Below are 17,770 nucleotides of genomic sequence, written 5' to 3'. Positions count from 1 at the left end.
ATGTGCTGAGTATATCTGGGTGCATAGTTGAGCATGCTAAGTGTATTGGCAGGATGACCTCTCCATACATGTGACAGACTACCGACTGACCCATTCTGTATGCTGCGCAGAATGTTGCATACTACACACTATCCCACTCTGAACGCTGTGGGTAAAGTTGTATTATCCTTATCGTTAATTATCACATTATTAATGCATTAACACACAGAAATTATTTATACCACAAAGTTAAACTACAAATTGTTACCCCCATCAGTGAACAAGCACACTTTTGCTAGTGTTATGGTAAACTTAAGATTTAGTCCAAAGTCCATTTGTTAAGCCAGTCACACATGGGATGAGACGATCACATGGTGCACATATAGTTAATGTAGTTCTGAGCTTATCTCACCATTTACTACATGTATGTGATCCTAGGAGATCCTAGAACCCAAGCTATTTAGGATTTCTCACTCAACAGGCACTGAACAGCACATTTGGTGAAAACAGGCTCATAATAAGGCCTAAATACTTGTTACTGCAAGATAGAACTATATATTGTATGAATACATAAACTGCATCACCTGTCTCCTGTTATTATAAACAGAGGTGACTCCATCATATGTCAGATTTCAAAACTGGATGAAAATTGTTGTTTTTTTGTGTTTTATTTTACAAATAGAAAATAATAATAACAAAAATAATAATTCATTCAATAGCAATTAAGTCACAGCAGAAATTATGTTTGGCACGATCAGGAGGCACTGCAATAACCTCGTCTGCAGGAGTTAAGTTATGCACTGGACAAAACACAGAATGAATGGCTGGGAAGATCTATGAGCAATGCCAGCTGCACCTTTTTCTGCTTACAGTATATAAAAAGAGACAGTAAAACACTGTGCAAGAGATATAATTTAAGGCTGTATCCATTTAGAACATATTCTTCCTGTAAGTCAACTTTGCATTTGTATGTCTTCTCACCTTGCCTTTTCCCGTAAAGCAGGCATAGAACAATTGGAAGGATTCAAATTATACAGCCTAACACACATAATGCACAATTTAAAACTCTACTGCTTAGCACATCATTTGAAGATATGCATCCTGTGATTAAATATGTCAGGACACTGCAGGGCTTCAAGGTCGAAGCGTTCAAATATTGATGACATGGAAAGAATCTGGCTTCTGTTTAACTACATCATTTATTGAAATCATATTTTTTTGTACTTACCAGCACATTTTGTCCTTGTTCTCAGGGCTGGTCCAGGTGAACCTGTGCCACCTTCTCCTGGTCGTGTTAATAGAACACTTATCTCATATTCAGTATCAGGGTCAAGATGCCCAATCTTATAACTTGAAGAGTCCACTGGCTGGATATCATACCAACTTCCACTGGTAGTACGATACTCCACTTCTCTTTGAATGATAGGCCCATCACCATTTATTGAATTGGCATTTAGCTGTATCCACAGATAGGTTGCCCCAACAGAAGAAAGTTGGGGTGGTGCAATGGGCACAGGTGGCTCTGAAAAATAAAATAAAAAATAAAATATCAAATTAGGAAAAAATACACAATGTTCCATAACTGATATCTTATTCTATGTTTATTATTGGTACCTTATGTTATATTTTTTCTATATGCCATAACTGGTAAATATGTGTAAATTTAAATTGGGTACCTGGGGGCAAAGAGACTTGAAGACCTAGACCAAGTGTACACTTCTTCCCACCCTTCAATAGGTGGACTCCACCTGAAGCCATGCTGACACAATACCATATGGTAGGACTAGCACTAGTGGCTTATTTACACAGAAGGGCAATATGTTTTAACCAATAGTAACCATTTAACTATCCACTTTTACAAGTTTTCACATGTCAGGGCAATGCATGATGATTTGAATTGGTTAATTCGGTTGTTACACTTTGCCATTTGCATGCTGTAGAAAATGCATTATTCTAATGTACACAATTTAATATACAAAAAAGAATGACCAGGAATATATTCCAGGAGCCCCCTTAAAACACTTTTACAATTTACAATGCCTTTCCTATGACCCCCAAATTAAATAATAGGTAGCTTGCTGTCCCTTAAGACTTTAGGTCCTTGGTGGCCTTAGCACATAACCTGACCTGCATTATAACTTTTACATGCAGGCTGTGCAGCAAGCATGCTAAAAAGCCATACTGTCAATCTGCATTATAATTTGCAGCTGTAGGAATACATTTCTAGTATCTTGTGAATACTATTACAGAATATTATGGTTTTATTTGGATCACCTATCTATTAGCTTTTGAATTATTTTTGCAGAGTATTAAAATGAAGGGAAACTCCAAAACAGTTTTTAATCTGCAACAGAAATCAGCTAGTATGATATCCTGTTAGCCACAGGCTGCTGTGTTAGTAATGATTGAATGAATGCTGTGTGTAGAAAGCATGTGTTGTAAACACTTCCAAACCAACTCAAAATCATTTAACATTAATTTATGTGATTAAGCTATTTCTTGAACCAGGACGTGATACAATGCCTTCATGGAGAATCCTAAAGCATGAGTGAAGCCATGCTGAAATAAACACATAATTACTTTCAAGTTTCTCCAATATATTAAGCACTGCTGAACGTAAATGCAAATTGAATAGCAAGGTCAAACGGGTCATAAGATATAGCATTTAGGTAACAGCTTTTCCGGTATTTCAAATCCACTGCCTTCAATTAATTTGTAAAACCCCAGAGCTATTTGCAGCAACTTGTGCATAGTGGGTAAAACAGAAGCAATGAGCCAGTGCTATCCTGAAGGCTAAACAAAGCATAGGGACAGCTGATTCTTAAACAAAATGTATTATAGTACAGAGATCTGCCTCTCGTTTTCTCAAGCTAGTAAAGCTGCTAAACTTTAAATAGGGTTTCTACTTGTCATGTACATTTATCTAATCCCAGTTTTAATTTTTTCATGATTAAAAAATAATAGTGTCTAATTCTGCAGGGTTAAGGTTTTCATGTTTTCTGTATCATACTCTCCTCACACAGTTAACCATTTTTGCTGCATGTAGTAAGTATCCGATACAGAACAGCATGTTTTCTGTTCTCAGTATAATATGATTGGGTTTTTGGTGCAGAAATTGTGTTCTAGCTCACTAAAGCACTTCTCAACTTTGTCTTTCCAACTTTAGAGAGGCTCCTGCTGAGGGTCAGAGATGTGCAGTCCTAAAACTGGTTGGGTTCCTGGTGTGCAGCTTACACGTTATGGGCATTACGATGTTATAGTTTTGGAAATTTTGTGTTTGAAATACAGTAAGTTGGAATGAACCTTTAAGTAGTCCATTAATTAGTCGATATCGGGGGTTCCTACGATATTTATTTTGAGGACCCAAATAAGAAGATTGTTACCATAATGGGCCCCATTAAGAAAATTATTACCAAAATGTCAGCAAAAGCCAAAGACAAATACCATTGGTTGCATAACCCATTGCAGTTGCTCTTGATTTATGTAAGCTTTATTAATGTAGAGAGAAATCCATTCCATTCTCTGTGTAATTCCCTCTGCCCACCCCCTTGCACATGCTCTTTTCCCCCATACATGTCTCTGCTATCAATGATATTAGTTTAGATGGGGTGGTGGTGTCATGGGCAGGAATATTTATTACATTTTCATTTTGTAGAAACAAACATTCTCTGTGAAACATTTAACGTATTGTTTATAGACTACATTTTGGATTGTAGTACTATACAATTTTGATCATCAACAAATGGGGTTATTTTACCGGCAAATAGTCTGTTCACATTGCATGGAATTTTAACTTAGTGAAAATTCACTTTACAAAGACTACCCAATCACTTGCAAGGAAAATAAAAACAACAGAATTTTTGTTTACATATGACTGGATGATGGAAGTCAGCAGAGCTTCACCTCATTCACTAAGCTAAGGGAAATTTTCATTGCAAATTAAATTTGCCTTTAGTAAATTAACATCATAGTGTGCAATATCACTTGACACTGATTTCTGACTTGGACAAACTAGGCTTTTTTTATGTCATGTGGTGACCCATTAAAAACATGTCCGCCACCCAATGTGTATTCCAAAAAACACTTGTCTACATACATAAAAATGTCCTCCAGTTCTGTTACTGTGCGCTACATTTACTTCATATTGACCAGAGCTGCTTTATTTGAGAACGAAAATGAGAATGACATTACGTGTACTCATTTATGTACCAAAAATAGGTAGGAAATATAGTGCACTTGATAAAGAGGTATATAAATGTAAAAATATAAAATTCAGCAGAAATAGTTCAAACAATACCCTATAGGCAGATGAGACCATTTTACACACCTGTTTACTATGTTGATTTTGTCCTACAGTTACAAATAGTGTCTTCCTTCTCCACATCCTCCCCCCCCCCAAAAAAACAACACTCCAGCACACCAAGACCATAAACAATAAATAAATACATAGCAAGACACATATTAGACTGTCAGTATTGTGCCAGGATTTCTAGAGGGCAGGGTCTAAAAAAAACCTCATAACCTAGTCTTGAATGTGCAGCACGCTTCCAGTTTGGCAAGGGGGAGGTTATGGGGAACCTATGCTTACCTGGTTGGTTCCTTCTTGATCCCAACCAAAATGCTACAGGTGTCTTTTGACTGGACTGCACTACCACCTCAGTTTCCACACTTAGTTGAGACACTTTAGGCACAGAATGTGCGTTAAGATCCTTTATTACTATTTATTTTTTTTGGGGGGAAGGGAACCATAATTATTTTTATGGAATGTTTCTTCTGTAAATACTGGTCTGATAATGATGGGTATACTGTATAGGCTGGCATCAGTAAAGCAGGATGCAGATTTTACTTATGATACTGGCTTAATACCTAATCTGTCAGGTATTTTCTCTCCTTCCACAACTTGGTTCTATTATACTCTATAAAGTGAATGAAATGAAAAGTTGCAGTTGGGAATTGCCCAACACATCTTAACCAATTCTTGACAATGTTCCTCCACATGAACTTCATGTCATGAATACGACAGGCAAGGTATTGTAAAAAGTATATATGACAAAATGATGGTGGAGATTTTTTTCTTTGATGTCAGATGCAGGCTATCGAATGATTTAATTGATTGTAAACTTTATGAAATCCTGTTGAATTTACTTGTACACAGTGAAAAGTTACTGTATTGCCTGTAACATCCAATCAGATCCTGATAACTCTATCTATATATTCTGAAATTAGTGAAGTAAGCTATATGATTTTATTTAAAGACTGGTGGTGGTATCACTTCTACTAAATGTGCCGGAAAATGAATACATGACTCGTTCTGAAAGCCTGCTAGGAATAAAGTATAATACATAGCTTTATTTTTTCTTTTTAATATGTTACTTTTAACAAACAATATCCTCTCGTTGTCCTTTTATTATGGGATTCAAAAAATTATAATCTTCATGATAACGAAGAAAACGGAAAAGTAAAATTGCTTACTAATTACAAGAGGGTGTTCCAAGCTTTGGTAAATGCCATGATGTCTTTAAATAATACAAATAAACGTCAGCATAAATACTGCAGGCACATTAGGCGCATAAGTGCAAATTAGAGACATCATCTATCAAGTTTTCTCTATTCACAACGTAGCAATTTAACAAAAATTTTATCATGCAAGGCTTGAAGGGAATGGACTGGGCTTTTGGTTAACATGTTATTTTTGCTTAAAATCAAGCACAGCCTTTCCCCCATGTCTTTTGACTGTGTGTCCTTTAATGTTTTTAGAGGACAATTTCACTGACATTTCACTAATACTTCTGCAGAATGAGAGATATTATACTGCAGCACAGTCCTAGCAGAAGCTTTATCTTTTAATGTCATAATATTTTTCATGTTTGTGATAAGTAAAACATTTTATCACTAAATAAGGCTTATTCGGTTCTTTAACAAATACAAGAATACATTTAATGGCTTTCTTTCAAAAACACAAAGAATACTGCAGATCTTACTATTTCAAAGAACATATAAGAAGCCAATATTTCAATAAATGCCTCGCTTGCTTTAAAAATGTGTTCCGATACAATCTTGAATCCTCCTGCTGGCTTAAAATGAAAACGACTAAGCTGCAGAATAAATGTGAGGGTTTTTTTTTTTTAATTCTTCACACAAGCAACAAAGTTAAGTTCTTGCAGAAGGAGCCAAGGCTTGAATAGAAGTGGGTCAGGGATGCTACAGATGGCTTCCCCTACATGCCCTCTGTTAAATGCTGCAAACCAACTTCTGAAAGCTGAAAGACATCTTGCTTTTCCTTGTGTGAACTCAATAAGCAGGTTGAACCCTGCAATAATCGGATGTCTTTTCAGACAGAACCATTAGAATGTTCTTTGTCTGGTTAATAATGCACCTGTGACCAGACTGATATTAGAAAAAGTTTAAGCAGTGAACCATATGCAGGAGATTAATATGATTTTCCAAACACATCAAATCAATATTGCCCTGCTGCTTGCCTTTGTACATATGTATTTTAATAACAACCAAGGTCTCTGGTAGCATAGGCACAATTGGATTGTATAACATGACGTAGGATTGACATGCACAGAAGGTGCTGGTAAATCAATGTAGCTCATAACCAGCAATATTTGTAGCCCCCAAAACTCGTAAAATGTGACAATTGTTTGTTTTTTAAATTCGGCTGTCAGTAACGTGACTTTACTGTTCCTTCTCCTGTCGAATCAAATTATATTTAGAAGCAATGCTACAATACATGATATAAAGCAAAACCCCAGGAAAAGCTAAATAGACAGTTTATAGACATACAGACGTGGAAAAGTTTGTTGATACCCTTCCAGGAGAAAATTAGAACCCAGAACATTCTGTGAAATGGCTTAGAACCGACAAAAGTAATTGGCATTCATCATTGTTTGCATATTTAATAGAAATCAGATTTTGCGTCTGAAGTTTGATTCGGAGTATTCCAAATAATAAAATAAATAAAAATGGCATGGCCAAAAATGAGGGGACTCTCTTAACTGAATAATTTGTTGTTCAACCTTTAGAGGCAATCACTGCAAACAAGTGATTTCTATAGCACTTAATGAGACTTCTGCACCTGCCAACAGTTAGTTTGGCCCACTCTTTTTGAGAAAACTGTTCCAGCTGTCTCAGAACTGAAGGGTGCCTTCTCCAGACTGCATGTTTCAGCCCTTTGAATAAATGTTCAATAGATGGACCACTTCAGAATAGTCCAATGTTTTGTGCTTAGCCATTATTGGGTGCATTTAGCAGTATGTTTTGCTCCAGATTTCCTTGCCAGCCTTGAGATTTAATTGTGCCCTGTACAGATTTGAGGCACCCATACCAGGTGCAGAAAAACAGTCACAAAGCCTCCTCTGTGTTTCACAGTAGGTATGGTGTTCTTTTCATTGAAAGTTTGGACTTACATGCCCAATAAGTTGAACTTACACGCAATAGGTTGGACTTACACGCAATTGGTTGGACTTGATGGACTTATGTCTTTATTCAACCTCAAATACTATGTAACTAAGACTTTTTTTGTCTGTGAATATATACAGTAGCTGATGTGATTTGCCATAAACCTCCAGCTTTGTCAAGGACATTCTCCCAGAAGCATTTTGAATTGTCAATATACATTTATTCCAAGTCCATTTTTTTTAAGTTTTTCTCACTTGAAATGCACGTATGTGCGATCAGACTCTGATGTACTTTGATCTTGGAGTTCAGCTTGTATCTCTTTGGAAGTTTTCCTTGGCTCTTTGTCTACCATTCCCACCATCCTTCTGTTGATGTGTGGTGCATACAGTGATAGCAAAAAGCAGACTGACTACTTTTCTCAATTTAAATAGGCTGACCGACTGCGATAAATTATGGAAAACTGTTAGTATGAAATAGCCATTTCTGGATATGATCCAATTATTAATAATCTTTTCCAGGGATACCAACAAATCTGTCCAGGTCATTTTAGAATATCTTGGTCAAGTAAGCGATATTTTATTTATTTTCACTCTTTCTTTGATTTACTCTACCAGATATCAAAGGCATGCAGGTATAAATTAGACAATTGCTTTTAAGTTTAATAACTTTTCTGGAGGAATGAAGGCATTGTTTTGGTTAAATAGATGTAAGGGTACTAAACAATTTGGCGACATCTGTATATGCTAATGGTTTACCTGTTAAGGGATTTTTAATTTTGTCCAGACACAGCAATTTCAGTGTATCAACTGAGTAAACCCCAAAACACCACAGCTTCTGATCATTCTTTTTTTTTTTTTTATTGATCAGAGGTATTGTAAGAAACCAGAACAATGAACATATTACCTTGCAGCATACCATCTCCTGCACATAATGTCTAGCTTCCAGGAACTGCAGGGAGTGAGGGATATGACTTGAGCAGTGAATTGCTCCGATTACATGACCCACCCCTCCTCACTAACCTGTCTATTGACCAAATACCTTGTATTTTTTCAAAGAATACAACACATTCTGTGATTGAGGGAGGAGAGATGATGTCACATCCCCACCTCTTCCTCTGCTCCTTTAACCACAGAATGCCTGATGCATTATGTGCAGGAGATGGCATTCTGCATGGTAAGTTTTTTAAATACTTTTCAGCAGTTTTACAATAGGGTACCATACACAATCTAAAGGATAACAGTAGTAGTATCAAAGGCACACTGGTACAGTCTGGTTCAGGTGAAGAAAAGCCAACATAGTGAAAGAAACCCTAAAGCTAATTAACTGGTCATAAAAAAAAGTATAATGGTACAAGAGTAATAACTGGTGGTCTAACTACCAATAAAGGCCAAGGGGGGAAAAAATACAGAATGACCAATAGGGTGACAAACACATATATTTTTAATGATGCAGTGTATGAATTATAATTTTTCCTGCAGTCTGGCTTTAAAGTGTCACTCCATCCAAAACTGACATTTAAGTTCCTGGGTCTGCACAGCTTTTGTAGGGGATCCCATGATCCCATTCAACTTCTTGGATTTAAAAAAAATGTATCATGGAGAAGGCAAAAGGAAGTTCTGGTACACAAACATAGTGGGGTGGATCACTGAAAACTCCTGGGAAACTAGAAAAAGATGTGGAAATTGTGGCAGTGAGTGCTCACTGTAGGATTAACCAAGACATACAAGAAGCCAGGGATTGACTAAGTCCCCCTGGATCTATCTATAACTGAGGACATTTACTGGAAAAGACAAAGTACTGCAGGGGGCAGCTTTGGATTTTGGGTGACTTTTTAGCAGTTTTTTTACTATTTAATTGGCTGTTATTTTTATTTATTATTCTTGACTGGTGTTCTGCTTTATATTACTTAATTCCATGCACATTTAGTTTTAGTTTTGGATTAGTGGGGAAGGTTTGATGCAATTTCATTGCTTCAGTTGACACAAGAGTAAAGGTGATTATGGTAGTTGTGCAATTAGTTGAAATTATTAATAATAATATTGATGATAATAATAATAATAATAATAATAATAATATATTTAAAAAAGCATTGAACCCTAATTATAATGTTTTAAAATGTTCATGAAACCACACAATATTGTCCTTTCTTTTTTAGTGTATGTATGCCTAGCAGGGCCCTGCTATTGCTCTGGTGCTCCGGTAATTGTATTTCATTTACATGCAGCAGAACACGTAATTACAATACTAATGGGATTTTAAATGTACATCGATATTCTTATCACTCACAATACTACGGCCAATGCATTGTGAGTGATAAGACAATTGAAGTACTTTTAAAATGCCATTAGTATTGTAATTAAGTTTTCTGTTGGGTATTCTGGGGATGTTTTACCGGTTCAATTGGCCGGTCAATACATCTAGCAATAGATATATATATCATTTACACACAACATGAACTCTGCATGCAAAAAGTCATGTTGCATTAAAAGATTCTTCCTGTCCAAATGACACAACAAAAAGCTGGGAAGATCTTCCCAGGAGCGACACAGAGAGCAATAAAATCCTGACAGAGGCTTCTGTAACTAACCCTTGAGTTCACCATACACATAGCACTCTGGCTGTACAATCTCATTTACATCTATCAGCAACTATGTAGTACACTGATCCGCCTGATTTGATTGGATACAGTCTAAATGGATTGTTAATGTAGGTCCTCACGATATATATATATAGTTTTATTAAATTTAGAGAAGTACAAATCAATTGTAAGGTGTATAGTCAGCTTAAGACTTTGCAGTAGGCCCACTATGGTACATGGTCAACTTTTACTACACCCCCTACAAAGATGGAAAGCACGGCTGTACCTGGTCACATGGGAAGCAGGAAAGTATCTTACAACACTTCTGAATAAAAAAAATGAATCCATGTAAGCTAATCAATGGAATATTAATCTGCAATTATTTGTGGAAGATCTGCAGAGATCCCAAACCCACTCTGTGTACAGACTCATGTGGGGTGGCAGTATAGCCAGCCTTATACATCTGCATCAGGGTGTACCGCTGTTTCCACCTTCAAAGTGTTTTGGACCTGCTCACAAATTTAGATCGGATCAAAAGGTTCCGTACTTATATCTGCCGCCTGGCCTGATTCAATAGAGTATACTCCCACAGAGAGAAAATGAAAATCACACCAACTCCAATGTGTGTAAAATCACTTCTTTATTATTGTTTCGCACGGTTGTGTTTTATATAGGCAGCTGATAGTGTATATGTAAACATAGCGTTTGCGATAGCTTTCTAGGTTATAATTGGACTGATTCATTAAAGCGTAACCTCCTTCCAGGATGCTGACGTCTCGTCTTGGGTGTTGTTTCTCCTGGAGGCGCCATCTTGGTTTCTATTTCTACTGTGTACTTCTCATGGGGGGGGAGGGGTGCTAAGTTGAGCAACTAACTAGGCAGCCATTTTGATTAAGAATTAATATGAACAGGAGCAATAACATATATATATTATAATATATATTGAAATAGGCATTTTTATCATAGTCACTTAACCCGTCCATTACAAAAGCATGCTACATGGATCCACTTGAGGCGGTATATTACTGTATATGCCAGGCATGAAGTGCTGCAGCCTCTATTTTTGGAGCACGTGATTCATTTGTGTTGAGGTACATTAACATTAACTCTGTATGTTCATAGCAGGCACGTACTGTTATATAGGTTTGCAACATGTCTGATGAAAGCTGATAAAAGTGGGTTCATGGATCTTTCATAATGCTGCTGTAGAAGTAGTATTTTCTTGTAATAGGGTAACAGCAGACTCCTATATTTTAGCACTGGGTTTTCCATGTGTGTGTCTTTATGGATGTTACAACAATTGAAGTTGTAGATTTACCTGTGTCACTTTAAAGAACTACAGTTGGAGTGGTTCACCTCTTTGGGCTAGGCTAATGTGTTAGACACAAATCATCAGCGCACATTGAGCTGAGTTCTTATCTCCCTGGAATTCTAGCTCATTAGTTTAGGACCGAACCCAACCTCATCGTAATCTGGAAGGAAGCTGTCAGTGCTACCCAATCAGCTGTGGCTGGGTAATTCCCTACCCCACAGCTGAAAGTAAGGGGCAGGATGCTGGTTACATCATTAACCCTATAGGGCCATTAAGTCAATGACATTGACGTAATATTGCCAAGTGGCCATATAAAGTCAATTAAGTCACCAGCATCCTGCCTCTCTGATAACGTGCAGCTGATTGGGCTGGCACTGACAGATTCCTTCTAGGTTTAGATGAGCTGGGGTTTGGTCCGAACCCGAGCGCATCTCTAATGCTATTTGAAACTTGCTATTGCTTTATCTGTAAATTTCATGTGTGGTCACAGTAATGTTCCTCTATTTTCATTTCAGTGAACTTGAAGTTCTCACACAGGGTTTGACATCCTGAATAATAGCATGTTACACATAGCATGCAAGTCATGGGCACATGATACAGTTATTTCAGGATTACATTTTAATGTACTGGTGTGCATTTTATCCTAGTCTAGGGATCTGTGTAGAAGAGTTTATATATCTCATCCAACCATGTTAATTCACTCTGACATTTTTTTGGGAGAAAGGATTTCTATTCAATTTTGCAATATATGAGATTGGTAATAAAGGACCTTTTTTCAGCATTTTTCATACACTGTTTCCTCCATTGTTTGCTGAATTTGACAATACTGCTATCCTGTTTGGTGATTCTAGACTGTGGAAATACTCTTAACAAACACTAGAAGGTAAAATATAAAGAAGGCCTAGATTGAAGGGCTAACTTTCAAAAGTTTTACAATTGCCACAATCTAAACAATACATAGTGGATCTTTCGCAGTGAATAAAAAGCCTACATTAATTTTTAGAAAAAATGAGAATTCCATTAAAAAATTGCCAACCAATACATATAATGCCAAGTTACATCACAGCAAGGTGGCTTAGTGGTTGGAACTGCAGAACTAGGGTCAACAGTCCAAATCCGGACAAGTCACTATCTGCATGCGTCTGCATATTCTCCCTGTGCTGCTGTAGCTTTCCTTCCACGCTACAGACATGCCAGTAGGTTAACTGGTTCCTGTCTAAATTGGCCCTGTATGTATGCATGTGAAATAGGGACCTTAGAGTGTTAGTTCTTTGAGGACAGGGACTGATGTGAATGTACAGTATGTAAAAGGTTGCATAAAATTGTTGGGACTACAGAAATACCTGTAATAACTACATTTCTTTTTTCTAACTGTGATCTTTATTAGAGCATTTACTGAATGTTGGCAATTAAAATTTAATAGCATGCCTCAACATACCCCCCTCTCTGAAACTAACTTTACAATCTACATTCCCTTATCCATGGGCGGACACATTTATTACAAAAACTGATTCTCCGTTGTATATGGCAAAATAGGAAACCTAGATGCTCCTCACAAATCCTGTATAAACACAAATCCATGGGGGGTCTCGCCCTTCCTGATATTGCTAAATACCACACGGCCACTATTCTAGCCCAACTACAGCATTGGTGTCAACACACGCAAGATAAAGTATGGGCTCAAATGGAGCTGGCTACACTGCCCTGTACCTCCATTGTGAATCTCCTCTTGTCACTTAAGGTAACCCCGGCCTCCCTCTCCTCGCCCTTTCCAACCATACAATCCACGCTGACGGCCTGGAAGGCTTTACCTCTCTCCTTCCCATCTACCAAAGCCTCTCACACATTTCTCACCCCTCTGGATTTTGTAGAGCACTGCATCCCCCAACTAAACTTGGTATGCTGGAGAAACTTAGGAATAACACACGCACAAGACCTCTATACCCAAAGTACACTTAAAACTCTACAAGACTTGTACGATCAATATGACCTTCCTAAAAATGAATAGTTTCGGTACTTACAGGTGACAAATTTCCTGAGTTCACATCCTCTACCGCTTTCAATTCCTGTGGACGCCAACCTCTATAAATTCCTATTCAGCACCGCCCCCACCAAAAGAAGTATCTCTCTGTTTTACGCTTTACTAGGTCTTTATTGCCACTTTCAAAAAACGCCACCTATGCTGAAATGGGAACGGGAGATTGGCAAATCTTTCTCAGAGTCACAGTGGAAACTCGCACTTCAATTGTCCCACAAAGCATCCCACTGCTCCAACCACTGGGAACTTCTACAAAAAACTGTACATAGGTGGTACCACACTCCATACAAACTGTCGAAATTCTCTAACTCCAACTCTCCGCTCTGCTGGAGACTATGTGGAAGCATTGGGTCACTCTCACACATTCTTTGGCATTGTAGGTCCCTCCGTGGGTTTTGGAACAAAGTCTTTCGTATAATCTCCCATTTTACCCCATCGCCCCATGTCCAGAACTCGCCATCCTACATATCGACATTGATAATTTCCTACCTGATATTCGCACTATCATCATACATATCCTATATGCAGCCAAATTGTTAATTACTCGGAGATGGTTACAACCAACTCCCCCAAACATCAGAGACCTGATTATGCTGATTAATACCCAATACTCTTATGAGAAAATGTTTGCAATGAAGAGTAACACTTATCCTGCATTCTTTTCGGCATGGAAAAAATGGATTATACACCCCTATTGCAATGTCTGATTTCCTCTATTTGAAAGTACACAACTGGTACATACTTTACTTTACCCCTCTTTGTCTTCTCTCCCCTCTACCCCCCTCATGTTTCCCCATTTCCAAGTTTATTAGAAAGAAATACGTATTGAATACTTAGCTTGATACGGCATAATAATCTATATATGTTCATTTTACTGTTAACACTACTGACTGGTTAATGTTTCATACACCTGTGAGTATTTTTATTACCAAATGTCATCTTTCTGTATTACATGACTTGACTTTAATAAAGACATTTGGGGAAAAAAAAAAAATTAATAGCATGTATGCAGGCCACAGACAACATTATGTGTAATGGCTAATGAGTTGTCCAAAGGTTCACAAAAGCAGGATTTTTATTCCTATTAAACAGTGCATCCAAAAATAAAGGCAAACATAAGTAAAGTATTAATTTCATACATTTAACAGTATAAGTTCATTTTTACTAGTAGTTTGACTGCAGAAATGCCCTTTTAAAGTGTCAGAATTATTGTTTCTCAAGGACAAATATGAAGTAATAATACCTTTTCAAAGGTGAGTGGAAATAAAAAAATAATAATAATTTAAGGACACATAAAAGGAAGGAAAACAAGCATACTGTCTACTTTAAATATCTCCATTTATTTTTCTGGGGAAACTGGGGACACTCAGAGACTCTACGTATGGATACATGTAAATTATGTGTTTTTCAAAGTACTGTTACATTTATGATTGCTGTTGTACTGCTGTTCTTTTTTCCTTTGTTCCCAATGGAGAATCTTTGATTTGTTTTTTGCAAAAACAGTATGAGGGAGATGAAGTATTGTCTTTTTTAAAGGCAAGAGAAAGCTGAATATTCTACAAGTGGCTCATCTCTACAAAATAAAGCAATGTACATCATATCCAGAGCGTCATTTTTGAAAACAAATAAGGCAAACGCCTTCTTTATTTTATTATGTTCTCTTCCAAGGTGAACCATTCTAAGAACAAGCAAAATAAGCTGCACGTGCACAAAAAAACAGCTAACTATAAACAAATAAACTGCAACGTAAAGTACCTTTAACAACCAATTCTGCATAGTTTGAGACCGCAACTCCCCCTTCGGTGCGGATCATACATCGGTAATTGCCGGCATCTCTCTTTGTTGTGTTTACTACATTAAACACGGCCACGAATCGCCGATCATTATGCACTTTTATCTCCTTTAAAGGAGCATCTCTTCCATTTGCACCCTAGAAAGAAAAGAGAGAGAAGAAAAGCATATTCAATTTTTCTATTTTCCATAACTGCTCACTGAATATTCATTTTTTTCTGTTCTCTGAAACAGATGTTGTTGCAAGAAAGAATAGCTGATTGATTGCTTTGTTGTTATTATGTTTGCCCTGTTTTACAGACATCCAGCTGGTGATGCACTGAAGAAGAGGGACAGATTTATAAAAATTCAAAGAAAAGATGCATTTGCTAACTGTGACACTCTCTGTCCAGTGATATGAAAACCATTTATAATGCATTACATGCCCCGAATGCAAGATTCTTAATGTAAAAGAACTACTGAGAATGTGCATAACAGTTTGTACAGAAAGTTTAACAAAGTTAATAAAATTGAGATATGACATAATGTACTTATAAAATACAGGAGCACTAATATGGGCCCTGTGGACCTCGACAAGTGTATGTATAGCCAACACTTTAGTTTTTATTTAGATAGAGTACAGAAGGATTAGAACTTCTGGCAGGTTTGTACTGCTGTTTGTGGTTTGACGAGATACATTCCTCTTCTGTACTGCTGTTTGTGGTTTGACGAGATACATTCCTCTTCTGTACTGCTGTTTGTGGTTTGACGAGATACATTCCTCTTCTGTACTGCTGTTTGTGGTTTGACGAGATACATTCCTCTTCTGTGTTTGCCACAAGACAAAAAGTGATGGGAAATCCAAACATTTACAGTTATTTGCTGGAAGAAAAATCCAGATATTTAAAGATCTAGGCCTCACACGGAGAACATGCAAGTATGCCATATTAGCAGGACAAAGACTGGAATCATAGTGCAAAATCTCTCATTTGCAGATATAAATGATAAATGTGCTAAAAAAAAGTCCAGGAAATTGACCCAGGCACACAAGACAAAACTGTTAATATTGAATGCAGGAAATCCAATACGTGTGGACCTGCCAACAACAGTCAGGCCAAACATAGAGAGTCTAGTGTCTATCTACTGTTGTGCCATTTTAATTAGTGACAAAAAAGAGCATGGCGCTGGGTTCAGAAGAACATTCTAACCATCAGATGATGATTATTTATATATTTACAGTAGGGATGCACCGATACCACTTTTTTGAGTCTGAGTACGAGTACCGATACTTTTTTTTAAGTACTCGCCGATACCAATTACCGATACTTTTTCCTAAAGGGGCAGATATAACTTTTTTGTATGCCATCCTGTGCCCAGCCCACACCTGTAGTGTGGCACAGTTATATCTAATTCTGCATACCTGGCTGTATAGTATACATTAAAAAATTTATGATCTCTTTACAATTGCCAATGTAAGAGCACCTTATGTTGATAAAGCGACTTTCTGATTATACTGGTTATGTGAGTGCCAGAATCAACCAATGTTATGAAGTCTAATGTTGCCCATACAAAGCTCAGTGGGTACAATCATTTCAAAGACTGGTTTGAACTTTATATGTGACAGTCATGGGATCAAATAACCTTGTAGTAGCTAACTATGGATACTTACAAACATTAAGTGCCCTCATCACACAAGTTTTTCACTATTTTTGAAAATCTCTGTATAGAAGAAGAAACACGTTTTTCATTACTTGTATGCCACATCGAGCTATCAGAAGAGTCAAGATAAAGAATGCATGTCCAGGCACTCTGGGAATGTTATAAAGTTTGGGCAGACGTTTTACCACCTATTGCTCTGGCTGAGGTATCTACCTCTCCAAACTAACTATAGGTAAAAGAAAGTACCAGAAGATAATTAAGTTTAAACTTTTGTCATTCCCTGTTGAATCCCCATTAGAGGTGGTGATTCATAAGGAAAATACAATGCAATGTACTGGGTAATCTAAAGAGTTACTTTAATGGGTGGTTACTACCCATCAATGTGTCCTGCATTTAAATGCCATCATGGACACTACCTGCAAAGAGTCTGTATGATCTCGTTGTGTTGGAAGAGTTTCTCACAGACACTCTGGGCTACAAACAAAAACGTACGGATAGGCCAACTAGCATCCGATAAAATGGACCCTAGAATGCGTGTGTTCCATTTGAGGGTGGTGGAGGGGGGCGGGAATACAGGAACTGATGGAAATGTATCTATGTGCTCAGTAACCAGTTGCATAGTAGTAGGTTGGCACTATACAAATATAGGAAATAAGTAAATAATTTTCTCCATTAGAGTAGTTTTATTTATTGTAAAACACGAGAGGTTGTGCCGGTCAGGTGAGAATAGAAAAAAGGTCTTAAAAAGACAAGATAATTTGTAAAGAAACATTCAAAAGCATGCATGTGTCAAGCAAAAAACAAATTGGTGTTGATTTTCTAAAGGGAATACATTATGTTTCAATTGAAAAATTAATGTTTAGTTTAGCTTAGCAAACAAGGTGAATCTGTGTTCTCTTCAAACATCGCATCATATGCAAGCAAAATCCATTTTTTCCTCTCATCAATGATTGGATAATTGCATTGTATGTACTAAATTCAACAAACCTAATGCAAAATGCAATGTGCACTAAATATATATATATATATA

At 37.1% G+C, this 17,770-nt stretch overlaps 1 protein-coding gene across 9 annotated transcripts in view; it reads right to left on the bottom strand.

Annotated features, from left to right (window-relative positions):
* The window catches only part of PTPRM (protein tyrosine phosphatase, receptor type M), a 606,372-nt gene that overhangs the window by 345,038 nt on the left and 243,564 nt on the right, over positions 1–17,770 (bottom strand). For all 9 annotated transcript variants that reach the window (XM_018553724.1, XM_018553732.1, XM_018553757.1 and 6 more), the window contains exons 6-7: positions 15,067–15,241; positions 1,208–1,501 (exon numbers count right to left, since the gene is read on the bottom strand). In XM_018553724.1, the coding sequence (XP_018409226.1) occupies positions 1,208–1,501; positions 15,067–15,241 (469 nt within the window). The remainder of the gene's footprint in view (positions 1–1,207; positions 1,502–15,066; positions 15,242–17,770) is intronic.

Source organism: Nanorana parkeri, unplaced genomic scaffold (assembly GCF_000935625.1).
Source record: "Nanorana parkeri isolate BGI_ZX_2015 unplaced genomic scaffold, ASM93562v1 scaffold7, whole genome shotgun sequence".
Classification (NCBI taxonomy): Eukaryota; Metazoa; Chordata; class Amphibia; order Anura; family Dicroglossidae; genus Nanorana; species Nanorana parkeri.
Note: the sequence above shows the minus strand (reverse complement) of the source record. Positions and strands in the feature narration are given on the sequence as shown.